This window comes from Hippocampus guttulatus, chromosome 23 (genome assembly GCF_054856545.1).
Source record: "Hippocampus guttulatus isolate MCC_2025c chromosome 23, RoL_Hgut_1.0, whole genome shotgun sequence".
NCBI lineage: Eukaryota > Metazoa > Chordata > Actinopteri > Syngnathiformes > Syngnathidae > Hippocampus > Hippocampus guttulatus.
Window position 1 is genome coordinate 4,889,925 of NC_141283.1, and position 27,168 is coordinate 4,917,092.

Here is a 27,168-nt window from a genome sequence, read left to right on the forward strand (position 1 = left end):
TTCAAGTACAGTCAATATAAAATGAGGAGCTGGGATTAAATGTGTGGCGTCTGAAAAGACATCTAAATACATCTTTGGGAGTGAATGAGTTAATTGTGGATGGCGGTGCACCTAATATTGTAGCCTATAGGTACAAACGGGTTCACAGGTTTCGTTTATACTTGTGTTTTACAGTGCTCCCAATTTATATTCTCATGGCAAGGTCGCTGGTATGTGAAGGCACTTGTGAATGTGTGGCTTGTGATATTACATTTTATGACTTTAAATTGTTATTAGTCATTTGGGTGGCGGCTCATAAAGCTGCAGGTCCAGCTTGACCCAGACTTCTCCGGTGGGGACTTCGTGGAGCAGCAGGCGACGACCAGCGGCACCTTTGCTCTCCATTTCCTTCTTGATGGTCGCCACGGGAACTTCAGTACGGCCCAGGAAGTCTAGTGAAAGATGGAAGGGCAAAAAAATTTGACACCGTGGCATTATTACCTCTCGTCCAGCAGAATGCGCTAAACATTAATTACAGTTTGTGCTATAAACTCACTGGCTACGGCAATTCGGATGTACAAAGATGGCTGTGATCGGAATAACTCTAAAATCAAGCAACGGTGCCCTACATAGTGAGTTTGCCATTTCTTGTGGCTGCTGCAATATCGTGAGTGTAGGTTATCCCTAATAAAGTGTCCACAAAGCATCTTGAAAAGTAGTCATTAAATCCAATGAAACTTTCCACTGACAGACTCAATTCTGGTGTCCACTGACCGTCCGGCGAAAACTGGTCCTTCTCAAAGATGGTGATGCACAGGACATCCTGGTAGAGGTCTTTGATGAAGAACTGGCAGTTGAAGTTCCACTTGGGATTCAGTGTGTTGCTTATGGGTCGTGACGTGTAGCACTGGGCCCCCATGGTCAGCTCGCAGTAAGGGTTGCTCTTGCCTGTAGGGAAGCGAGCGATCAGATGCGAGTGACAACATCAACTCACTTTAGTGACTGTATTATTGTTACCGTTGGGCTTGCAAGCTTTGAGCTCTTGGGCCTCAGAAATAGTCACCAGGAGCCTTCCGATGCCACTTGCTTTCAGAGAACGCGCTACGAAGCCCATAGTCACAAAACGACAACATGGATATGTGAAAGGGACACAAAAGGACAAAATGAAGGCAAGTATGTCAAATTAATGTTTGCACTGACCTTGATATGCCTTCTCCCGTTTTTTCTTCTCCGTCTCGATGAAAAGCTCAGACGCCACTTTGATTTTCTGCACCCACGCCGCCCTAGCAAAACAACACCGTAGGGCTGCAAATGCTGATACAGTCCGATAAGATACCTCGGCATATTCTGATTTCCAGTAATACTCAACTACTGTATATAATTTTATATGTACATCTGGTTAGAAAGCAAAGCGCGGAGAGCCTCTGTCGCCAAACTAAACGCTTCTCAGACGGACACGAACAATCGGATTGGAAGGTGGTCGACTCAGGGCGCAAGTGCCCGTTCCTAACCGCTTCTCGACGAAAATACTAAAAGAAAGCAAATTACCCATGCGCTGCACTTTGGACTAGTGCTGGGCATGAAAACAGCCTTTGGTGTGTCCCTTTTTTTTTTTTGCAAACGGGTTCGGCCGTGCCGCTCAGAGTGCAGTGGGTTTCCATCAATAATTCTAAAACTGGCACTTTACTTTGTGATGTCCATTTCCAGTGTGTGTGCTCACCTTTCATTCAAGGTATCAGTCTTGAGCGAGTAGACACGGTCGATGTGCGAGACGAGGAAGAGCGGCTCATCGCTCGAAGGGTCCGGCGGCATCTTGACCAAAACCTCATTGAGGAACAGCGGCTGTTGACAGAATAAAGACAAAACAAGTGACGCAAACGACATCACACAGGTGTGACTGCGCTCACTTACAGTCTTGTACATCTTGAGTTGGATGCCGCTCTTAGGGCTAAAAAGCTTGTCGGGCCCGGAGGAGGACAAGGATTTGGCGCCCTGGGTCAGGAGCAGGAAGTCATTGAAGAGGAAGGCCCACAATTCCCGGCTGCTCTTGGTCTTGTGCAGACGGCCGCTGTGGAGCAGCTTGCGTGGTCCCAGGCAATTGGTGAGTGAGTTAAACACCAAGTGCTGCCAATAACACCAGACACAACCGTGATCATCCCGAGAGTCGTTTTTACTTCCAAAATAGTTTTTTGTTTAGGGTACAGAAATAATATGAAAGAGGCTCCTCTCACTTCAATGGCGCCATCACACAGCACGTGGCTCTGGATCCACTCGAGGCGATCCGAGTTCTCCTTCTCCCTGACGCCCTCATTGACTTGCGAGCACAGCTCCTCGGCTCGCTCCAGAGCTTCCCTGAGGGGCAATTGATCCGCATGGTGGTCGGGCGTGTGCTCGAGGATCTAAAGCGACGACATACAATATATTCAAGAAGGAGCAACAGGACGAAGGGCTGAAACGTGCATCCTTATTTACGTTCTTGATGAGTAGAGGGTAGCGTGTGATTCTCTGCATGGGTTTGAGGAGGAAGCTGGACAGAGGCATTCCTTTACAGCGGTAGTTCGTGGCGATCTTCTGCTCAAGGAAGAGGAGAGAGATGCTTAGTGGGTGAATGCTGAGAGGCCATCTTACATCTCCGTCCAATCAAAAAAAGATTCTATTTTTTTGCGTTTGCAGGATATTCAAAAATTGTTTTCACGTGTGAGCAACTATATGCTCATACTACAGTACTACGATTTTCGTGACCTCTCTTGTTTTTTCAATTCATGAATAAAAATTAAACAGTATATTTTTAAATTTGCCACTGAGTGATAGCGCAGCGTTATGTTTGTCAAACTTGAGGATATTTGTGCAAGGAGAGTACTTTGAGGAAGTTCTTGAATTCGGTCTGGTTGTTTGTTTTGCTCTGCAGCAGGGCGGCGGCGTTGAGCTGGCAAGAGCAGAAGCGGACGTAAGGCTGCATGTGCGTCAGCTCCGACGCCAGCAGATCGCCGATCAGCTGCACTGGCATGTTGTCACCGCCTATCTTCTTGCGCACACGCAGGGCCCTGCAAAGCGTGGAAACACATGGAAGCGACGAGGCATGCACACGGAAGACATCTCATCTCAGGTGTTGACGTACGCACTTGAGCAGTTTTGTGTTGCACATGATGAGCTCTCTCCAGTTGACAAAGATGATGCCCATTTCCTCTTCCGTTAGTCGACCCGATTCTGACATAGGCTTGTAGAACACCTGACAAATACAAAATTATTTTCAAATTGGGGGAAAAAAAAATCTAATTCTTAAAAGCAGTTTGCTATTTAAAACTCATTTACTCCCAAAGATGTTTTTAAACGTCTTTTCAGACTTGGTCCAGAATTGGCTGGTACTGAATGAGTTAAATCAAATTTGAAAACATGGTATTTAAATGTTTTGGTCCACCATTCATAGGGTTTTTATTTGATTGCATAGGTAAGAATAAATCAAAGAAAAAATACATTTTTCCCCCTATCTTAAAAATAAGGTTTCATTTTTTGCATGTATAAAGTACAAGAATCCCTAACAATCAAAGACAATATGGTTTTAATAAATGTAATATTTATAAAAAAAAAGGTTTTTTTTAGGCCAATCTCAAAAATGAAAGATTTTAAAGGTTTTATATATTTTAAATATTACACACCAATTAAAAGAATAGTTAAAGCATTTTACATATAATGGTTAAAACAAGATATTTAGCTTTTACAAACAAATGGTTGCATAAATTGTAAATTTCCCCAGTGTGGGACTAATAAAGGATATCTTATAATTTGTTTTTGGCTTTTTTTTTTTTTTTTTTTGGTAAATAGGATTCATTTTGCAGTAATGATGTCATGAACACTAAATAGTGTGTTTGTGTGTGCGTGCAGACCTCCAGCACCAGCTCCAGGTCATCCACGTACGTCTCCTCAGTGTGGATGAGCTCGTGGATGTAACCTTGCCTCTTCCTTTCCCGGGGGCTCATCGTGTCCAGGGTCATCAGGTTTGCGCACCCTTTGAGACGTGCGCACACACACAGGATAACACAACCCGTATTCAAACCTTCCTTTATTATCAGCTTTGTGAATCATGCCATTTACACGAGTGAGGCACATAGAGTGGCGGGCAAGCGAAAGCGAGCACCTTTCATGATTGCATAGGCCGGAATGGAGGGAAAGAGCACAGTGGAAGACATGTTGGTTCTGCTGGTGATGTCACACAAGTGTAAAGTAAAAAAAAAAATCTGTCAAACTGGCATCAGGAAGCGTTCACGTTGGTCCATTTGAGTACGGCTGTTATGTTACATAGAAGCCCACGTTATTCTACTCTCTTGTGGGCATTACCAGTACTTAGAAAAGCAAAACCACAACATAAGGTAATCATGCTCAAGAAGGTGCCTTTAGAAAGACAATAATTCTCACTTCTGATTGACATGGAGGTAGTCATGTAACAGTATACTGCAGTGTTGCCAATATTGTGGCGTCATTTCACATTTACAGTGGGAATTTTTTTTTTAAATAGCAAAACCAAATCATGCTTTGCATCGAGGGAAAAAAGTTTTTTTTACACTTTTTACAATGCGAAGATTCCAAATTATGCAATGTTTTAAGATTGCGTCAATTATATTTGTGAAATTAACAAAGATGTCTGCCATTATCTAAGATGATGATACGGCTTCGTTTGCAGTCCTTATTTGCTTTTATCCTTAAAAGATCCTCATTTTAGTTTCACAGTTTTCTGCTACTTTGCCTTGAATCATATTTTTTTTCATGTGCAGTATATTGATGTCCTTATTTTCCATATTTTGGCCGATTGATAGGCGTTTGGGTTTTTAGTCCCCAATTGATATTGCCATCTGCCCCCAAAAATCCCATATCGGTCGGGTTGTAATGTTTTCTGCAATGCCAGGAGTTTAACATTCCTTGATCACTTCTCCCACCCTGGTGCGTTGAAAGCAATTGTACCTGTCCATCAATTATTCAATCCACTTGTGAATGCATTCCGGATGATCCGTTACTCATTTTATGGGATCTCTTCGTAAAAGAGGCTAAAGATGTTGTAATTCCTCCCAACAGATGCCATGCCTTGATTCTTCGCCAGTTGGCAATTTTCCGCTTTCAGAATCACAGCCATAACAGAGAGAAATAAGGGAGGTATTTATTTGAGGGGGGTGATCTTTTTTTTTTTTTGTCGCTGAAACTGTGCTGCATCTATTTGAAGAAATATGGAATCTGATTGTAGTATGCCATGTCATTAGCCCACCTTGAGTAGGGTTCTATATAAAAGCTGATAAATACAACATATTCCTTTATGGCTACAGTACAGCAATTTTACAGGGTTTTGGTGTGAAAGTTAGTTCAAGAAAATGTGCGGGAAATGAAAGGCAAAAGTCCTCGAAAAAAATAAAACAGGCGAGGCTGGTTCTGTTTCTGCAGGTGGCTGGGATTCCGGGTTGTGGGGCGGTGAGGAAGAAGGAGGAGGAAGAGGTGAAAGGAGGAGGAGAAGGAGAAAAGCCCACATTGTTTGTCCTGGAGAGGAAACAAAGGAGAGATGACGCAGTAGGAGGGGAAGGTGAGTGAGATGAAAGAGAGAGCAGAGACATTAATATAGTTGGAATATTAATGTGGGGCTCTGGCATGCACGTGCGCCCGTATTAATCATGTCGATGTCAGTGTTACATGGCCGCTAATTACCTCGGGTGGAGCGCTGACATTTGTTCAGCGATGCTAATTAAACACGCTCGCGCTTGTTAACACGACCACGAGGCGCAGGTGTTCAATAAATGAACCTTCTAGTAAATGCTTGGATTCCATTTGACAAACAAAAATGTTCAGAGCAGTCAATGTAGTAAATATGCTAAAATATAACAGAAACGTATAGAAATATATTTCCTTGAATGTATATCGGATGTATCCCGTAATAGCTGTATGTAAAATAGCAAAACCATCCTTATGGTTGGCTGTTAGCTTCCCCAAAAAGTTAATAATTGGGTGGTCCAGCATATTAACTCATTCAATCCCAGCCATTTTCACTGGAGCACCCCCCTCAATCCCAACGTTTTACTGGATTTTGACTGATCTTGCATGGCCCACAGAATATTTGGTTCTAATGCTATATAAACATGGAGCCTACTAAAATAAAGTTTGGACTCTCTTCTTTCAGCAGAAAAAATATTTTTCCATTCTTCAGCAATTGGCATAACAAAATGGCTACGTTTCATGAAAATGGCGATTCCTGGGCAAAAAACTGAGAAAAATAGGTTTTTGTAAAAGCATGCATTTCAAGCACGTGAGGCACCACTGCCACCTACTGGTCGATTTTTTACATGATTTACAATGCAAACGGCTTATTGACATGTGGTGGCCGACCATGTTAGCTGTTTGGGTATTTCTGGGTCAGACGAGGAGGTAGGCTACAGATTACCGTGAAGTCACCCACACACCAAGATAATAGGCTCAAACATGTTAGTTGATTACAAGAACGAAGATCAATTTCATTTTGGTTTTATAGAACAAGAAGAGGTAGCGATGTAGTCTAATTTGGATTATCAGATGTGTTTGTTAACACAATATTTTACCAGCAGGGCATTCTCTCTCATGTGATGACTTTCAGTGCTATTTTTAAAGTCTGTAAGAGGTCTTTGGTGTACTCACATTGCTGACTGGGGTCGGACTCGGTGGTCATCTTGACGTAATTGGTGGGCAGCAGGCCCGTAACACCGTCGGCCTCCCCTTTCCACCAATCCGGGTTGGTCTTGTCTAAGACGTTGATGAGCTGGCCTTTGGAGAAACTCAGCTCGTCAGGATTGGCCGCCGTGTAGTCGTACATGGCGATGACTTGGCACACTGCAGAGACACGGAAAGCCCTTTGAGTGGTCATTTCATATGCGTAATGTCCGTGTACTTCAGTTACGCGAGAGCTCGCTTTAGTTTAGGTCTACTTGTTACAGCTGCCGCTGTTGTGAAAGCGCTATATAAATCAGCATGTATTGTATTGTATTGTACTACTAAAATGGATGATTAAGAAATGGATTGTGACCTGGCAGAGGTGACGCGGACAACTTGTTGCTGGAGGGTCCGAGCAGCTTGACGTGGGAGGAGTGAATCCAGCCTCTCTGACGCTTCTTGCCACGAGCCTGCGCAAAGAAACAATGGAAACAATGACTTGAATCGGTAAAAAAAAATATTCATCTGGAAGTGCTTCCCAAACATACTACTTCTTATGGTGATAAAAGGAAGCAGTTTATTTGAAGTCTGTTTTTAAAAATGTTTTTCTTGCTCAAACATTAACTACAGTAGTTATAGATAAAAGTCTGAGTGTTTATGTAGAGTGGAGGCCATTATTGAAGGAACTGGTACATTTATCCATCCATCCATTCATTTTCCGATCCGCTTATCCTCACAAGGGTCGCGGGGGATGCTGGAGACGATCCCAGCTGTCTTCGGGCAGTAGGCGGGGGGCACCCTGAACCGGTCACCAGCCAAGTGCAGGGCACACACAGACGAACAACCATCCACACTCACAATTTAGAGTGTTCAATCACCCTGCCATGCACGTTTTTGGAATGTGGGAGGAAACCGGAGTACCCGAAGAAAACCCACGCAGGCCCGGGGAGAACATGCAAACTCCACACAGGGAGGCCAGAGCTGGAATTGAACCTGCTACCTCTGTACTGTGAGGTCAACGCGCTAACCACTGGACCACCGGGCCACCCTGGTACATTTGTCGAATTCTAATTGGTGGCTTGATATGAACTTAACGCAGTAAATCAAAATGCTGGGTGCGTTCACACCGACCTGCAGTTCCCCCAGCCACCAGCCAGTAGAGTTTTTGGCCAGGACCACAATAAGTTGTCCAGGAGACAGATTCAGCTGATATATCGTTGGGGCACCGGCAGCAGAGGAAGTGACGGCCTGGGCGATCTCTGCTGACCAATCAGAGAAGAGCACGATGGAATTCAGATCCGTGTGAGTAGTTAGAGTTTTGTATTCTCACCAGGTTTCTTGGTTGGTCCACCAGGTCTTGACACCTAAAAGAAATAAAGTGACAAGCAGCTGAATGGTAATAATATCGCCTCTATTGCAATACTTCCACATGAACTAAAGTTACCTCTGGCTCCACAGGCCTCACGTAGTTGGACGGGAAAATGCCGGATTGATCGCCGATGCACCCTTGCCACCACTCCCCTTCCCGCTCCGTCACCACCACCAAGTCGCCTTCCTCAAAGGTGAGGTCGCCCGCTTCAGGGCTCTCGTACGTGTACAGCGCCACATATTCTTTGTTTTGGGCAACAACACAAGGAGGCGTTAAGTCAGACGGGACGGCAAAGCTTTGAGGGTTTGGCTTACCTTCAAGTTGAACACTATCGCTTCCATCCAGCGGGTCCATGCTTTAACAACAGTGACACATTGATAACTCAACTGTTGGTAGTGATAGAGAAACTGGTGTGTGTTGTGTGTGTCTCCATACTCTGTGCTCATTTCACCCTCGCTGGACGAGAGGTTGAGGTTTATTTGGGAGGAGGTAGTGGTGTTGGTGGTGGGCGATCGGCGGGACATGACCTGAGTCAGGACAGGACCTGGAAACTGAGTGGTTTTGCAATGGAATGACATCAAAGACCTCTTTGAAGGACTTTTTGTTTTCTCCCCAAATCATCCCACTTCATTCCTTGACATACATTTACTTCAAATACCCTAATTAAAAATGATTAACGTGTTCTGCATGCTTGGCCAATAAAAATGATTCTAATTGTGATAAAAACTATAACTAATTGGACTCAATGCACTGTTTGAACGCTACAAGCATACTCCACATACTCTTAGCATTTAAAAATAGAAAGATTTTCAGGGCTTTTTTTTGAAACAGCAGTTCCCCTGAAGTTTTATTTATTTAAGTTTTTAGCATTGTACAAATGGACCAAAACAAATCAAAGTTGAACAATTTACCTGTGATGTCTCTGATTGGAGGGGAAGAGTGCCGTTGTCACCTGTTAGTTCGCCATCTGGGACTCTTGAGTGTAAAGATGAGAAAACATCATTTAAGAAGTGCTGTCGCTGCCACACTTTGCGTTCGGTGATGTGGTGTAAGATTTTTGGTCTTGTCCCAACTGAGATTACCCGGAGACGGGAAGCAGCTGCGGACAGGAAGTCGGTCCGAGCGACGAGGGGCCGGCCTCGGTGCATTTCTCAGCGTAACTGTGAGGGAACCAGCCCTTGTTTCCAAGGTAACTCCCGCACAACCAACCCGGCTCGCCCACCGTCTGCTCGTCCACCTGTAGGCACTCGTTTCATCACAATCGTCTGCTTGCGCGAGCAAATAAACAAACCTCGATGAGGCAGTCTGCGTCGATGCTCAGCTCATCCTTGTTGCGTGCTGCGAAGGAGTACAGCGCTTTGTAAAGCGTCACTCTGGAGGCCGCCTGCGCCTCCTCTTGTGCTTTCTTCCTTTTCTCCTCCTCCCTCTTTTTTCGCTCCTCTTCCTCCCGCTGACGCGCCTCCTCCCTCACCATCCTCTCCTGCTCCAGCTTTGCCCTCCTGTGTCAAAAAAAAAAAACTCAATCAGAATTATTGGCCAAATATGTAAAATACATGTGGAATTTACTTTCCTAGTTACAACCCATCCAGAGGACCACAAACAAAACAATGACCAAAAGAGGGAAACAGAGCGGAAAGCCCACAAATTACTTTTAGATGTGGTACACCCATTTATACTGTAAAGACAAAGGTCTACTTTTCAAGCCAGCCAACCTTCGTGATCGACCACACGTGGACGCAGAAACACACGCATGTGCACCAATATATGCACATATGCACACACGCACAGACAATACAACAATACATGCTGGCATAGATTCTTTATCTTCAATGAAAAATGACTAATATTACTGCAGTTCACTGAGTCACTCACTCACAGTAGTTGTTTCATTCTTAGTTTTCTTATTGTTTCTTATCTACCTAGTCGTTCAGGTGGTAAGTAAAATGCCATGGACACACTTACAAAGCCTCTTAGACACAGCTCCTACCCCCACACACACACACACTAGTTTAAAAAAAGTGTGTTATAATGAATTGAAATGGGTAAGATGAGTAATCACTGATGTCAAGAATAAATAGAGTCAGTCAGTAAACTTCAGTACTGAATATAAACTTCAGCAGTTGTAATTTATTACACAGTGCAGATTTAATACATGCATGAGAGGTGTTGGATTTTCCATTTGTATGTATCGTCTGAACAGTGCAGTAGCCTACTTCCTAAGTCCTCTACCTGGCTTCCTCCTCCTCTTTCCGCCGCCTCTCCCGCTCCTCTTCCTCTTTCCACCGCCTCTCCCGCTCTTCTTCCTCTTTCCGCCACCTCTCCCGCTCCTCTTCCTCTTTCCGCCGCCTCTCCCGCTCCTCTTCCTCTTTCCGCCGCCTCTCCCGCTCCTCTTCCTCTTTCTGCCGCCTCTCCCGCTCTTCTTCCTCTTTCCGCCACCTCTCCCGCTCCTCTTCCTCTTTCCGCCGTCTCTCCCGCTGTTCCTCTTCTTCCCTCCTGCGTCTTTCCTCTTCCTCCATCCTCGTCCGCCGCTCCTCTTCCTCCTCTCTGCGCCTCTTCAACTCCCGCAGTTTTTCCTCCTTGACGCGCCGCAAGTCGTCCAGGACGGACTGCTGCTTGGCCTGCTTCTCCCTCAATTCCTGACGGGGCGCACATTGCAAACAGCTGTCACTGGACAGGCTGCTCGTTACATGTGATCAGATACATACAAATAATCATAATAATGTCTTGGTGAAGCAGCATGGGTGGGCATCGGTCACGCAGCGGATTTTACTTTATATACAGATACTTACCATCCACAATATCATGAAGGGTGGAGGGTGGAGCCCAAAAAAAACATCTTAAACACAAACAAAGCAAGAGAACCTTGAAGAGAAGGAAGAGTTGGCTGAGACAGGCCAGCAGAGACAAAAGTGCACGCAGGAGACAGTCATCCATGTCCTCAAGCTGAGCACATGCAAAAGGGAGTGGGACAGGTAGGGAATGATGTGAGTAAAAAAAAAAAAAAAAAGTGATGAATAAAGGCATCCAGGAAGCAGGGTTAAGAAGGAAAAGGGAGAGAAAGGAGTTAAAATGCAGTTCCAAGCAGAGCAGTGCCAGAAATCACACACAACAGAAAAGAAATAGTTTGTGATAACATAATTTTTAAAAATTACAAGTTTTGCAAATGCAGTGAAGTATCAAAGACCCTACAAATGGAATTAAGTAAAGTGAGATTTCTCTTCCATACGTTTTGATTTTTCAAACTTGCTTATTCAGCACAATTTGCAGAAATCATCCTCAATTCAATTGTGATGTCATGTCTGTGTCATTCCATGCCTCTTCAGAAGCATGTAACAAAGCTAATCTTGCCTGTCCATATTGACTTCTGCAAGTAATTAACCAAATATGTCACTTTTGATGATCATCAATGATATTCGTATCAATTCATACTCCATCCAGGCTCACAGGTGCTGCATGTAATTTCAGCGCCCTTCCACTTTACTAATATGTCTAGCACTGACCTGGAGTTCTTTGTTGTGCTGTTCCATCTGTGCGAGCTTGTCTGCGGTTTCCTTCTGCAGGGCGTCCAGCTGGTCCTTCAGCTTGCGACAGTTGACGCCTTTGTTGCTCACGTTGGCGGCCAGGGAGGCCAACGTCACCGCTGCAAGATCCACCACCCAAGTCCAACAGTTGACTTCCTTCATCCGTATTGATCCACATGTGATAGACAAGGTTTGGGGCTTTTGGGGTGGGGGTGGACATACGTAAGATTTTGTTGAGGTTCATGTGACGCAACTTCTCAGTCAGCTTCTGTTGTTCAGGAACCAGCAAGGAGAACTTCTTCTGCCAGTCCTAGAGCAAGTACATGCAAAAAGTGAGTCAAGGTTATCTACATATTTAGTGATATGTCCCGGACATTAAATACTAGTTTCAATTTAAACCGTAATGAGGGTGTGTGTGTGTGTGTGTGTGTGTGTTGAAAAGGTTAATAATAATAAAAAAAAGTCACAAAAATAAAAGACAAAAAAAACAAATCTTGACATTTGAATTTATTTTTCAAATGTTTCAAATTTAATAAAGTTATAATAATAATAATCATGATTATAAGAATAATATTGATAACTGCACCATATTATTAGGAGTGTCACAATGTTTATTCGAACCTCAAACTGAAGCTGCAGCGCGTTGATCTCCACAATGCGCGCGTCTCTCTTCTGGTTGATGAGCTCCACTTCGGCCTTGCGGATGCGTCTCTTCCTCTGGGCATCGCGGAGGCGGTCTGAGATCTGCTTGTGCTTGTTGCCCTGCACAGCATAAAGCCAACGTCTTAGCTGCCTGTCCGCTCGCTCGCTCTCTGGGTGGTTGGTGGCAGACGGAGAAGCGCCTCACCACGGCCTCCAGCTCCAATTCCAGACTCTTCTTCTTGGCTCGGAGCTGAGAGAGTTCCTGGTGCTCCCCTTCACGCGTCCTGCTCAGCTCCTCCTTGCGGCTACGCTCCCACTGCTCCTGACGCTGGCGCTCCAGCTCCTGCTTGGCTGCCTGTGGCCACCAAAACAACAAGGTGGCACCATTTCAACACACTAAATTTAACTCCACAATTTTAAAGTCAAGGTTACTAATTATTCATATTCATTTGAGTTTGCAATTACTTAAATTAATTTTTAGATGTATTTATTTTTAAATATATTTATTTATAAAAACCGAAATGTGCCCTGATAGGAAAAAGCTTCGTCACCACTGCAACAAGTTTGGTGCTCGTGGATTTATTTTACAATTGTAGGCTGCAAGGTGTACTAAATTGTCGGTCTGATAGTTGAAAACGTAGCCTGACCCTCACCTCCTTCTTCTCCATCTCCCTCAGCCTCTCTTCCTCGCGCTGCCGCTCCACTTGGCGCTGCCTCTCCAGGCGCCGCTCCTCCTCCAGCCGTCGGCGCTGTTCGGTTTCGCGGGCTTCCTTCTCCCGCCGCTCCCTGTCCTCCCTCTCCTCACGGGCCCTGCGCTCTCGCTCCTTCCTCTGCTGCTCCTCCAGGGCCTGCCTCCGCCTCTCCAGCTCGGCGCTGCCCTTCGCAAAGTTCTCCTTCAGCTTGTCCTCAAAGGAAACTGGAGAAAGTAAAAGTTGTGCGGGATTGGTCATCACGTGACCCGGCAAGTGCCTTTTGCTTTATCTTAGCCGCTTATGTGACGGTACATGAATAACATACCACTGCTCTTGTTCTTTAGGATAGGTTCTATCTCCAGTGAGTCAATTGAAGAGGGGCTACTGTAAGGTCCGGTGCCGTTGACGAGCTCACCGCACTTGAGGCCTCCTCTGCAATAGACGGATTCATATTGTGAGTAAATGATAGGCGCTAGGGTACATTCCCTGCTGAGCTGAAGTTTTGTTTTTTAGAGTCTTAGTTTAATCACTGCCTCAAGTTTGGTTGACGTGAATCCTTTGTTGAGGAGGAGATACCATCCCAAGCTTTATCCATCATACCCTTCTGATTTAGATAGCAGGAAAATAGACCAACAGACTGTACATCAAACCGCATTAGTCAACAAAAGAACCACTCAATGGTAGGGTAAAGACTCATTTGCTAATTGCTATAGACTCATTTACTAATTGCTATCTCCTGAATTTCAAAAAACGTCTTTAAAAGAACATGCTCACTATATATGAATTTCCCACCATGTCAAGTTTTGAATCAGCTTAGCTGTCAAAATGTAAATTGCGTATTGTGTTAGGTCACCCTCCCAAGCACCCAAGCAGTTGACCTCATGTAAAACCTTTTTGACTGACACTTCAAACATTCGGTAGAGAACAAGGCTGAAATCAGCATTTCGGCCTTTTCTCCTGTTTTCTTAACTCTTTCATTCCACAAGACGTACTTGTACGTCTTTTTAAAATTAGGCCCCGCCTACCAAGGACATACTTGTACGTCTAAGTCTTTTTTTTTTTTGCGTCAAAGAGAGGAGGAGGGTCTGATGCAATCTGAATGAGAATTAGCCGTTTGCATTGTAAATCATGTTAAAAAGCGACCAGTAGGTGGCAGTGGTGCCTCACGTGCTTGAAATGCATGCTTTTACAAAAAGCTCTTTTTCTCAGTTTTTTGCCCAGGAATCGCCATTTCCATGAAACATAGCCATTTTGTCATGCCAATTGCTGAAGAATGGAAAAAGATTTTTTCTGCTGGAAGAAGAGAGTCCAAACTTTATTTTGGTAGGCTCCATGTTTATATAGCATTAGAACCAAATATCCTGTGGGCCTTGCAAGATCAGTCAAAATCCGGTAAAACGCTGGGATTGAGGGGCTTGCTCCAGTGAAAATGGCTGGGATTGAATGAGTTAATCACTCTTCTGTGATTAAATGACAGGGGAGGCTTTGTTTAATAGTTGTGCCACCTGATCATGATTTGCCTTTTGCCATTCGAAAGTACGTGCCATGTCAATGTGATGTGGTCTATTAGAATTCATGAAAAAAATAACAGTTGCTGCCACTGGATGACTACAGTGATTGGAGCAGTTTTCCGGTGGCATGTTACCTCAGAGGAGGCGGTATGAGGTCTTGGGGAAGGGTGAGCGGCAGTGGGCGGCCTGTCTTGGCCGTATCCACCAGATGCATCGCCAAGATAAACTCGTCGGCCCTCAGCTGGCCATCCTTGTCCACATCTGCCAGGTTCCTGAAAAGACACAAGTGAGAAGGTGCGTTCATGTCATTTTTGTATCAAAATTAATCGAATTAAAAATAAATAAATAAGTAAAAATAGGAAACAAAATCACGTACAAAAAATATACAGCAGGAAGAAGTCATTTCAAAATAGTCTAATAAATGATGAACTCACCATATTGTAGCCAGTTGAGTTTGTGTAAGGTTGGATGCAATCAGTGCATTTCTTACTTGAGCTCCTGAAAAAAAAACCCCAACAAAAATATCTCAAACTTTTTTTTTTGACTGCAGCTTTTCTAACTCTCTGCCTGCTTGAGTAGTCAGGCAGCCATTTTGTTAATTTAGCCGTACCTGACAAGTAGCCGCTCATGAGCTTGTCCAGCGTGTTGAACTGCTGCCGATACTTGAGTCTGGACGCTTGAGGCACGGCCCAGTCGCTCGAGCCTGCCGTTGTCTTGGGGGAGTTGCTGGCCAGCGAAGTGGTGGACGAAGAGCTGGAACTCAAAAACACAGAAAAACAAGAGGGCGGACTAACTATCTGCATAGACATTATTATATCAGATTCATTGATTCTAAAATACTTTTGTCACTGGAAACATTTACAGTGCAATGTGGGAAAAGTTTGAGAACATCTTCGGTTAAGCACGTCTCCAAGAGTTAAGCTGCCCTTCCATGTTAAAAAATAAAACGGTTTTGTGTTTGCTATCTTCCAGAGGCATTGTGAATCATGCCTCACACAAAAGGCGCTCGGAAAACCTACAAAAGTTAACTCATTCACTACCATCTGTTTTCAAAATGGAGTTTCCTCAACTATCCGACTCGCATCATGTTGGCATTTTCTCTCCTTCACAATCGATGGGACAAGCTCAGTCTCCTTTTAATCTTTAGCATGTATTCTGTGCCAACCTGAAATCCAAAATAATCGCCATCTACTGGCGTTTGTCCATCAGTACTGTTAGGTAGAAGCTTAAAACATATACATCGGTGGCAATGTTTGGAGTGCGGATAATGTTACCGTCAAGGGCAGTCAATTAGTTCTGAATTGTTGCAAATTTTGGATGACGCCGGAAAAGATCACAAAGGGATTTTGAAAAACTTTGCTCTTCATCATTGCATGCTGAGACAGATTGCCAATGAATAGAGAAATTTCAGCACTGTCCCGAGGAGCGGCCGTCCTGTAAACTGATGACAGGACGTGTCCTTCGGGCAGTTTGACATACGCCTACGGACTATTGACATGTTAAAACGGGGAACTGTTTTCAAATTGTGGGGGGGGGGGGGGGGGGGGGAAACGCCAGATGAAGTCACGTTAAAATTCAAACTGCATGTGTTTCGAAACAGGACTGATACAAAGGCAAGTGACTTGAGTTGTACACACATTCCTGGCACTTGTTTGAACATCTTCGCATGAGGTGAGGACTCCATACAAAACTCTGAAATCAGATACAAGACCCAACCTGTTCCCTAAAGAAACATGCACGCTAACAAAGCTACCAAGGAGGATCGAGGATATTAGATACCATTGTCACAAAAAGCTTAGAGCTGACATCTTAGTTTACACCATATTATGTCTCACTCGGGCAGTGTTTTGTTTTCAAAAACAACCACAAAAAAGGCAGGATTACCTTCTAAGCATTTTATTTCAGTGTAAACAATATCAGTCTGGAATGTTAAATGTCCTCCACATGGGTATTTTAGTGAATAAATTGTATGAAAGGAAACGGGGCAAATTCCCGTTCCGCTCTGTTTGCCACTCTAAACTTCCTGCTGTCTCATCTGATTTGAGACAAAAGTACTTCCTGCCCTGCCCAGCTATTATGGCGTTCAATCAATTGTCAACTCGCAACTTTTCTTTTCTCAATGTTTTGTATAGTAAGACATTAATGGCGGATTTATTTGCTGGATCACCTGCTGGATCCAAGGTCCACGAGAGAGTTGGCCTGAGACATGCCTCTGCTGCCAGGCGGAGAAAACGTCAGCGGCGAGGAAAAACCCGAGAGAGGGAGTCCTGCGAGAAAACAGCACGAGGAGAATGAAACTGGTACACATTTTTGGTGAAATTACCACGTCCTCAAAATACCAACAAACTAGCAAAGTTGAGCCCCAAATTATTCACCTTTGAGAATTAGTATTAATTAATTTTGAAAACTTTTCACCATTTGTTTATTTTTCAAGAAATTCATGAAATATGTCATTTAAATTACGATTTGTTTTCTTCATTTTGAAAATATTTCATAATTCCTTACATATTCTTATTCTTGCGTTGCAATGTTGTAAAAATGAATCTATGATGCTTCATATCTGTCTTTTCAAAACGTGTTATGTAACACAACACCCACCCTTCAACATCCCAAAAAAATCAGACACAACGCCCCCCCCCTCAAAAAAAAACGCATTGGAGAAAACCCCTCAATTTAAGTATAGTTAAATCACTCCACTTAAATATCACACTTCCATTCAACATCCTGAGTTAACTCACACCCCTTAGAAATAAAAAAAGGTGAAAAACAAATCACACTTTTACTGACAGGCATTTTTCTAAGTGCAATGTCATTTTTTCCACATTCTTGTGTTATGTCTAGACGACAATTAAAAATGACCTTGCGAATTTGGTGAGGACATGTATGTATAAAGCCATACGTGACAATTTACAGTCGGACTGGTCAGCCTCGGTGGAGGTCGGCTTCAAGGCTGACATTCAGAGTGGGGGGGGGGGTACTTGACAACAACACCTGTGTTTTCTTCATACAGGCAACCTGTAAACCTTGAACGTCTAATCTTATCTGCCTGCGCGAGATTACAGTCGCAGTGCTTTTTGCACTCCGCGCGGGGCGCCTCATCAGAGCACTCGTATCGCAGCCTGGAATCGGACACAAGCCAATCGGGTGCAGCCAAAGGACAGATGAGGGGGGTGAGAGATAGAAGAAAATAAGATGAAGGCTTGTGTGGGTTTACTTTAGGGAAGCTCCAGCTGCCTTCCACATGTCCAAAACATGCGCAAGTTCATTGAAAATTAAACCGTCCTTTAGGTGCGAATATACTGTCAAAGTAAGCTGAGCTCAAATCGACCAACTTGAGGTAACTTAGTTACTCAGTAAAAGTAATGCGTCTGATTCACTGTATTGCCCCCAAAATGGCTTCTCGTGCAGAACCGACCTGTGGCCATGAGAGGCGCGGGGGTGAGGAAGTGTAGGTGGCAGCGGGGAAAGCCGGCGGCCAGAGGCAGCGTCATCATGGGCGGCGCTGGTCGCAGGGGAGTGTTAGCGGGGATGGGGGTTAGGATGGACATGGCGGACATGGGCGGCGGCGGCATGCCAAACGAGAGGTTCGGCAAAGAGCCCATCCCTGCAAGGGGGACGTGGAAAGTGGGTTAGGATGCAGGGTCAGTTGTGACTGAAAAATGGGGCACATTCAGAGATGCAGAAGTCAAAAAAGGAGTGTGACTGGCGTTTCGGTAAATTTCCATGGGAATTTAAGAAATAGAGCAGTCTCACATTTATTGCATGGGATTATGTTCCAGAACTCCCTGCGATCGACGAAAAGCCGCAAATTATTTTTGCATAAAGCATAATGCCAATACAAAACATGCATGGGAAGTGCAGGTATCATTTTTGTCAACTTGGCATTGCCATTCCCATGTTCTACTCTGTTGTATTTGTGACTCAATGTGTGGCTTTCAAGGTTGAGGCCTGGCCTAGTGAGTGAGGAGGAAGTCAGCAAACAACAGTATAGCCTTGATGTGTCTGCACTAAATGTAGGACAAATCGAAAAATACTTTTTTTGTTAATTTAGCTTCAATCATCAATGACCGCCCCCAAATTCCAAGTAATCCTTATACATTTGCATAAAGCCCATAGAGGTTTGTAATAGTGATCCCTCGCTATTTCGCGGTTCGTTTATCGCGGCTTCGGTGCATCGCAGATTTTTTTCAAACATATTCATTAAAAAAAAATAAATCTTTTTTTTAAGTCTGCAAAAAGTCCACAAACGGTCCGCGAGAAGCAGCGAAAGTCAGCAAAACATTATAAATATTTTTTATACTCATACACATGTGCATGTACCTATACGGCGTGGGAGGGGGGTCACTGCTTTGCGGATTTTCATTTATCGCGGTTGATTTCGGTCCCCATTAACCGCAATCAACGAGGGATTACTTTACATTGAAAATCCTCCATCTTGTCAAATTTCTGTGAAAATTTACTGGAAAAGTTCCAGAAATGTACCGCCAATTTTCCATTTCATTGAAACATGAGTCACACTCCTTTTTTTTTTTTTGTTTTGTACCGAAGCGGGCCGACGGAGGGTGGGGGGCCTGAGCAACAGGAAGCTGCTTCAAGCCCATCGGCAGTGCAACGGGTAAACTCCGGCCCTGCAGCTTCAGCTTAATGAGCTTCATGGCGATGGAGAACTCCAGTCTATCCATCTTGCCGTCGCCGTCCATGTCGGCGAGGTTCCTGAAAGAGACGTCACAATTCACAAGCGCTCGCACAAAATAAAATCGTCTTCAAGACATGCACGGCATGCTGCATTTGTCCCGAATCTCTGGGCAAGCTGTGAGTGATCCCCATGCCTGGTGTAACTAAGATGGTTGTTAGGTGGGTCAGGAAGTAAGAACAGTACAGGAAGTTGAAGCCAAGCAAGCAACCGAATAAAAACACAGCCAAACAATGGAAGCAATTGTACGGTTATAGCGTTTCCATTTGTAATCAACCAGGAAGCCGAGAGGCCCCGACTCACCAGATCTCGGCCAGGACGGACGGCGGCAGGCCCGACTGCAGGAAGAATCCTCGGGCTTGTTCACCTGCAGACGGGAGAACAAAGGTCACAGAACATTCTGGTGGGACTAGCAGCTGAGAGGATCGCTCAAAAGACATTTGTACGTAAATACCTGAGACGTAGCCGAGGACGGGGGCCAGGGTGTCGAACTGCTTGTCGTGCTTCCCCCGCTCCTCTGGCGAGATGGACCACACTGATCCACCTGCAGACAACAGGTCACGTGTACATTAAATAGACAGTTTGCATTCAAAACATTACTCCAAAAAGAAAAAAAAAATCAGTAAAGGAAAAAACGAAATCAAGAATAGTAAACTAAATGAATCATTTTTAAAATAATTTTTAGGTTTTCATATAAAATGTCATTTTCATCCCGCGCACCACGTCTGGGAGGGCACGCACAACATAAAGTTTGGGGGGACAAATTTTGGCCTGCGCCACACCATTTGCCTCCCAAACGAGCCGACGTCCGCCCTTGATGCGTCTTTCGGCAATGATTTTGAATGCATAAAAATCCACAGTCAGCTGCTTTTACTCCTGCCGCATATCTCAAGGCAGTTTTCAGGGTGGCTATTAAACATGCAGCTGAGCTGTACAAGTGGAAAAGATGGAGATATCAATCAATTAGTCACAGGGGGAGTTGAGCCAATTACAACGCGATGCCACAACCGTTTTTTGAAAGCAGCCCAGCTGCTTTTTTTTTTTAACGGGTCAGAATTCAGTGTCAGGACGTTGGAGTTGTCACAATGGATTCATCAATCACTTTCTTGGACGCCCGCAAACTCATGCGTCATTCACACATGCAAATGTCTCGCTTGTTAATATTCCAATTCGAAACATTGCAACCTATGCATTATACATTTCACCCCAGCCGAATTTTCTATTCAAATCATTTCGTCGTTAGGATAGTTCATACAAATCATGTTCCCACGACAACTCAGCTGCATATCAATTTGACAGAATGAATTCAACTTACAAGTGAAAGTACCATTGTAGTTTACATCATGGCATAAGCAAATGATTAAACCAGCATGCCATTTACTAGGTTCGAGTGATCTGAATTTATTGCACTGCGACACCTTGGGAATGATAACGATAACGCCTTTTATGCCATTTAGCATCCTGACTCATCGGCTTCACCGACTTCAGGAAATGCCAGCCTGCCAATGACGGAATTTCTCCCAACGTAACCCCAACATCCCATCTTGGCACGCACACACCAGAGTCCCCCGGATCTTGCCTCTGGATGAAACTGGATCAGCAATGTGTTCAAAATGGAGTAGACGAGAACCAACACCATCTAGCAAGGTTGCGGTCACGAAGAAAGGTGCGTTTGACCCCCTTCACCTGCTTTCCTCATTTAGGCCGCTCACTCTGCCCCACGTGAGCATGGTCAACACCTGCGCGGGTACGTTTCCTCCCACAGGCTGACCCACATTCTGGCATTGTCAGCAAAAGCTGAGGTAATTAATCGGCCGCCGGTGGATGTGACTACTGCACTCGGCGTGTCGGATTTGGCGCAGCCCCGCAGGGACTGCAAGTGGCACGCGGCAAAGCTCCTTAACGGGCTCGGGAGCATTCGCAAGCTAACGGATGCTCACTGGGAAGCTGGAAGAGAAGATAAGTGACGCTCAGTCAGAAGTCTGCTTTTGAGGTTCTGTGTTAAATAAGGGCGTGGCAGTTGCAGGAAGCCTCCATGCCAGGAGGTGGAAATCGTTACTCGTCAGCAGCCAAGAGAGCTAAACGTTGCATATGGTCTAAAACGAAAAGGTCAAATGTTTGGCACAATGAATTATTTTGAATTGATGACTTGATACTTGCCAGTAATTTACCTTTTCAAGGTAAGGATATTTCTTAACATAGCGAACCTGAAAAGCGATTTATCCACTTCATTATCAAGTGTCAAGTACAACTTTGTCAAATGTGCTGTTTCCAGCACAGATGAAATTTCCTCCCTCTTCAACAGACAACAAGAGGAGCCGCTGCGGGTGCCCGCGCCGCCATCATAAGAACACTTAACATAAAATGACAAAATAATACAACACAACACAACACATAAGTTGTGTTGATTCGTTTATTTTATTTTAAATATAAATATATAATATAAAAAATTATATATATATATATATATATATATATAATTTATTTATTAGTTCATTAGTCATTGACTTGTTTTAGTTCTGCCGCACTAAAGTTATTCTCTATAATTTTTCATTAAATATTTTAGGGTACCTGGAACTGTTTGGTTGGAATTCCATACATACACAAGTGGAAAATATTACTTTGGATTTTGTATGAAACGGTTTTAGAGTCAAGTTTCTTCAAACGGATTCTTCCCAAAAAACAACCAAGGTTCTAAGGCACGTGTGCAACCACCTTGATATCATTCTTCATCTTCCAGTCAGCTGGACAAACACTTCTGCCAGCTCTCTCGGGCAGAAGAGCTGCGCGCACACTAGTGCCTCGCGGTGGCCGGACCTCGACCAACGGTCAAGTCCGCAGTCCTTAGATGTCAATCAAAGATAATCATCGCATCCACTCCGTCCTTCCCGACGTTCTATTACGCGGCCGCGAGCTGCACTGTGCCGCAGTGCTACAACGGCGCAAACAAACAAGCGCTCAAACCACACGGGTCCTCCTGTTAATATTGAAGAAATAGAACCCAGCAGAGGTTCCTGTGCGGAATTTCATTTGCAATGTTTCCCTTTGTTGTCTTGGTGCCGTGTTGAGTCAAACCTCCATAGATCAGCCTCGGTTGCCTGCCTGCCCTCGGGGGGTTGGGACCACGTGGTTACCTTCCTGACTATTTACATACTAACCGCCACAACCAGGGACGCACAAATTATATTTGCCTGCTTGTTGATTGCGACGAAGGATGCAAACCAGTTTTGCTCATGGCTTGACATCAGGGTAGCGCAATTAAGAGACAGTGGGTCAAGTATGGTTTCCACACTTTGATCACTTCCTGGACAGCAACTTCATGACACACACAACGCGTTTGGTTTTGTTTTATGGCGAATCAAAATGAACACTTCACACCAAAATGGCAGACTTGCTGATTCTTTTTTTTATATATGCCTTCGGAGATGTGTTTGTGGGTCTACTAATGACAGATATGTCGACCCAATTTCCTGATGCTTGGATAAATTGGCTTTAGGGGCTGACCTTTATTGAATGACCCTGAGGTTGCCGTCCATACAAAATGGACGTCTTGTATCCTTTGAGGAAACTTCCACTGAGAAAATATTAACACGGGGAATTTGTGAAGCGTGAAGTGCAATGCGGGGGGAGGATTAATATGGATCAAAATTGGCCAACATTGTACGTCGTGATCTCAACGTACTGCTGCATTCATCACTGTCAGGTTTATATGTCCAAATGTGGTCAATTTAAATCTTTTTTTCACTTTTTTTCCCTTAAAAGTCTTTCATTTTTATCTAGCATAATGGCGATATTTTCAGTTTTTGTTTTGAAGTTTGCATAATATGGATTTTAAAATGCATCGTAATTTATCTCTATGACGTTTCAGGGAGAACCCTTAATTAACCCTTTCATGCACCCTGTAACCTGATAACATGATAAGCTGTCCACTGTAGTAACTAACCGCTGTTCCCGAAAGGGTTTATAAATATTACATAATGTATTATTTGCCCTGCGATTGGCTGGCAAACGGTTCAAGGTGTCCCCTACCTACTGCCTGAAGACAGCTGAGATAAGCTCCAGCACCCCCCGCGACACTTGTGAGGATAAGCGGATCGGAAAATGAATGAATGAATAATATATTATTAGATTACTTGGATTATATTATTATTCTTAATATTATAATTCTGAAAACCTGACGAATACAAGGCCAGATTTGGAATCAGCGCCAAAAAAAGGGAAACTTTACTTGCATCACTGATTTAAAAAATGGAGTAAAAATGTGTTGAGTGGTGTTATAAACTAATTGCAAGTGTTGCAAATCGCTTCAGAACGAATCTCTGAACTCAAGGCTCAACTAGCTGAGAGGTGTCGTAAAAACTGCACCTTTTCCTTTACTCTGTGAGGGCCATGCAGCATTATGACACCTCAAGAAAGTGGATGTTTGTTAAACAATGCTGAGTGAAAATCGTTCGTTACCATTGGTTAAGCCTGTTTGGTTAAAAACGGATAGCTGGAATGCTTTGGTGCAGAAGGACACTTGGTCGGTCACCAAATGAGTGCAGAGAAATTTGGCAGGGGACTCTACGTGCCCTGTAATATAAAATGTAATACTAACTTCAATGATGCAATGTTTGGAAAGTTACAATTTTGGAAAATTCAGCCGACAGGGACAATATGTAGCAATCCAAAACCGATTTGTACACACGTCATACTTGATCCGTTTGTCTACCTTCAAGTTCAACATGTGCTTTGTTACCGTCCATGGCTGCAGGTGGAGGTGTCCTCTGCATGGCTGGCTAGCTCGCAGACATCTGCAGAGAGGGAGAGCAGGCAACATGATTGGGTGAGTAGACCAAGTGTCTGCGTGTATGTGTGGTAAAGATAGGATATTAGAAAAAAGAAAAGAAAAAGAAAAACAACAACTACAAGAAGGAAAAATGAGGCTCTGATGGGAGGCAGCGTACGTCTTTGTCTCGTGTCCGAGGGCAGGTGGCGGCCTGAGCTGTCTGTCTTGATTCCCCCGGTGACGTTTACGACTTGTGCGTCGAGCGTCCACATCCACCTCGGCCTCGTCCTCGTGGCTCGGCCCGGGATCAACAGAAGCGATTTTTCTTTTCATGCAGACAGTCACATTTACGTTGTTAATATGCCTAAATACAAGAAGGGATCAAAATTGTACACTAGCCATCTTTCACACAAGATGGAAAATAAGGCTGTTGCTATCAAATCTTTTCAGAATTTATTGTCCTATTAATATATCATATAAAAATTGGATGAAAACGTGATATAGTTCGCCAATTGCCACATTTCTTAGTTATCTGTAAATAAATGATTATTTTGCCATCAGAAAGTCTCAGTCGGTTTATAGTCTGAGCACTACAAGGCGCACCTAAAAGCATTTGATTTTCTCAAAAGCCGACAGCGCGCCTTATATATGGATCAAGATTCAGATTTCTTGGACGTAGTATTTTAACTGTTCTGTAAAGCGCTTTGCTACAGCGGTTGTGAAAGCTCTTTATAAATAAAGCTGTGTTGTATTGTATTGTATTGTATTCTCTTTAGCGTAGCTCCATCTAGTGGTTGCATAATGCAACCGCAACCACTATTATAGCTTCTACAATAGTGGCTGCCTTATAATGCGGTGCCCCCTGTATATGAAAACAGTTTTAAAATAGGCCATACATTATACTACGAAGCGCCTTATAGTGTGGAAAATACGGCACTGCGGCAACTGTGCTGCACTTTCTCTTCTCTTGTGCAAACAAGGCAATGGTATCCACCCTGGTTGACAAGAACTTGAGTGCCTCAAGGTGTGTTGTTAGTGAGTGGTGTCAACTATATAAGAGTGACCTCTCAGCCTCTTTTTCCTTCTTTTTCTTCCTCTGCCCTTCTGGTTTCAAAACAACACTAACGAACCGGACAGGAAACATTTGAATTCAAATTTTCGCTTCGATTGGGTGAGTCGCGTAAAGCCACACTCGCTCACTTCGACGACGCTCGGACTCGCCCTGCATGCTGATTGGCACCTGCGCTTGGATGTGCCTATCAATGCATCACTCTGTGTGCATCGTTCTGTGCCTGTGTGTGTGTACACTTTGCATAGAAAGACCATCCTGTTCGAGCACAGGAAGCTTGGCCAAGCCACTGGGAAGAAAGAAGGCTGTGTGCACGTGTGTTTGTATTCACAGTGATATTCACTTCCCCCCTGTTGTGCTGGTGCAGCCATAAATTAAGGTTAAAGCTCCTTTTGGGTCCTCTATGAACAACACAAATGTAACTAATCCGATTGGCTTATGCTGCTTTATGTCACACATCACAACAACAAATAGCTAATGCAAAAATGGCACAAGATGTGCCTTAAAAAAAAAAATTCAGCAATCGCTGCTGACACTCAGGAGAGAGGTAGGGTACATCCAAATAAGCATGTGAAGATGTGACGATGCCATCAAACAGTCAAAACGGCCCTCTTGGGGGAAACCAGAACTAGAATGTGGTCTTGTGACCAAAATGAGTTTGACACCCCTGAGCTTGAGCACATGCACTGAGCCAAGGCACTTGTTTTGCTTTTGAAAAATCTCACGGCATGCCACCAAACATTAAAAACAAAAAAAAAACAAATACTGACATAATAATGATTTGGTCTCAGTTCACTCTCGAATGTACCTGTTAGATCAACAAAAATCTGATACACTCACTCACAAATGGCAGCAGGTGGATACGCAAGCTAAATTGTAATTGAGTAATTGGAATCCTGCCGTCTAACGGAAAAGCATTTAATTGCTTTACCTGTCAGTGAATGTCACTGGCATAGATGTACAAACAAAGATATGTTTGCAAATAATACATATTTCTTTTAAATTGAAATTGGATGATTTTCTGTGGCACCCTTGATGAGCTCTCAGGCCACAGTAACAAATCACTCATTTTGAGCACGGGTGTCAAACTTAAGGCCCAGAGGCCAGGTGCAGCCTCATTTTTTTCCTTCCCCACTATATAGTGTTGCACTCCATGTTTTTTTCTTCTGAGTGGATTTGTTTCTATCTTCAGTTTTTTTTTTACACCAAATCCCTTCTTAACAAATTGAACAGTATTTTCATAGTTGCTTGACACTGTTTTCCCATTTAATATATATGACACCAATAGATTGTTAGGCCAATTCTGTGTATATAATAATCTGACATTTCAATAACTTCACCCGGGAGGGATTCGGAATCGAACCAAGAACCTCAAAATTGTGAGGCAGAGTCACATCAACCACTGACTAGTAGAATTAACAATTCAACTTACAGGAAAGCAAAACCGGTGTCACAACAATAAAGATATTTTTTAGGTGAAAGAATTATTATTTGGGGGAGGTGGTGGTGATGGTGGGGGGGGGGGTGTCATGCAGAATGTCATGAACAAGTGTACCTAATCATGTGGCATTTCTAGCACAAGCAGATGGGAAGAGAGGCCCACCAATATATACTGACTTGAGAATGAGGCTCGAAGGCTGGCTGCTGTTTGTCTCCAGCAAACAAAGACAATATTTGTTTTAAAAAAAGGCAAATGAAAAGTGTCAGGCTTCAGACGCGTAAAAAAAAGACAGCTCAGATCGGTGTCTATCCGTACGTTGAACACGCGGAGCTGTCTTTTGCACATAGTAATATTTCAATTAAGAAACAAATGCACTAACATATTCGTTGCATAACGAACGACTGCTAACGGGGTATTTACCTGTTGCGGAGGAAAAGCGGCCGGTAGTCAAGACATCCACAGGAGGGCAATTCGGATAGCAGCGGAGGAAAGAGCAAAGCGAGGAAGTGTCGAAGGCGGGGCCGACGGCCGACTGGAAGGGGGCGGAGCCCGGCATTCAAGCCGGAAGTCATTTCGTGCTTAACTTCCCCCTTAGATTTTCAACGTAAATTGTCCCGTGTCACGATACGGGGGCGCTCGCTTTACGACCGAGTGAAATCAACTATAGATTTTAGCTAGAGTGATGCACACAAGAGTTAGTGGTTAAATGTTTTCTTTGTGATTAAAATCAAAGCGTAGAAAAAAAAAAGTCAAGTGAGGTCAGCTAGCTTGACATTACGTCACCATGCAATACAATGAAATGTAACACGAGTTGCAAAATTTACCA

At 43.9% G+C, this 27,168-nt stretch overlaps 1 protein-coding gene across 8 annotated transcripts; it reads right to left on the reverse strand.

The window, feature by feature from the left end:
- Nucleotides 1-34: 34 nt before the first annotated feature.
- On the reverse strand, nt 35-26,892 carry LOC147185843 (intersectin-2-like). 8 transcript variants are annotated; one of them, XM_086104252.1, is made up of 40 exons: nt 26,763-26,892; nt 24,011-24,157; nt 23,803-23,857; nt 19,519-19,608; nt 19,368-19,431; nt 18,915-19,084; nt 17,787-17,975; nt 16,539-16,638; nt 14,982-15,130; nt 14,806-14,869; nt 14,506-14,643; nt 13,186-13,292; nt 12,822-13,084; nt 12,374-12,523; nt 12,148-12,288; nt 11,749-11,836; nt 11,506-11,645; nt 10,868-10,948; nt 10,235-10,641; nt 9,297-9,504; nt 9,088-9,242; nt 8,917-8,980; nt 8,441-8,556; nt 8,320-8,360; nt 8,081-8,247; nt 7,967-8,000; nt 7,768-7,898; nt 7,010-7,106; nt 6,625-6,816; nt 3,864-3,985; nt 3,102-3,208; nt 2,840-3,023; nt 2,452-2,550; nt 2,211-2,378; nt 1,891-2,103; nt 1,700-1,821; nt 1,180-1,262; nt 997-1,080; nt 754-927; nt 35-431 (listed from the first exon to the last, which is right to left on the reverse strand). In XM_086104252.1, exons 3-40 carry the CDS (start codon nt 23,834-23,836, stop codon nt 277-279), a joined length of 5,091 nt encoding a protein of 1,696 aa, XP_085960378.1. In that variant the 5' UTR covers nt 23,837-23,857; nt 24,011-24,157; nt 26,763-26,892; the 3' UTR covers nt 35-276. The 8 variants fall into 8 exon arrangements, with proteins under 8 accessions (XP_085960378.1, XP_085960375.1, XP_085960374.1 ...); XM_086104249.1 differs by having other exon boundaries at nt 7,768-7,895; nt 23,776-23,857; XM_086104248.1 differs by having other exon boundaries at nt 23,776-23,857.
- Nucleotides 26,893-27,168: the final 276 nt, after the last annotated feature.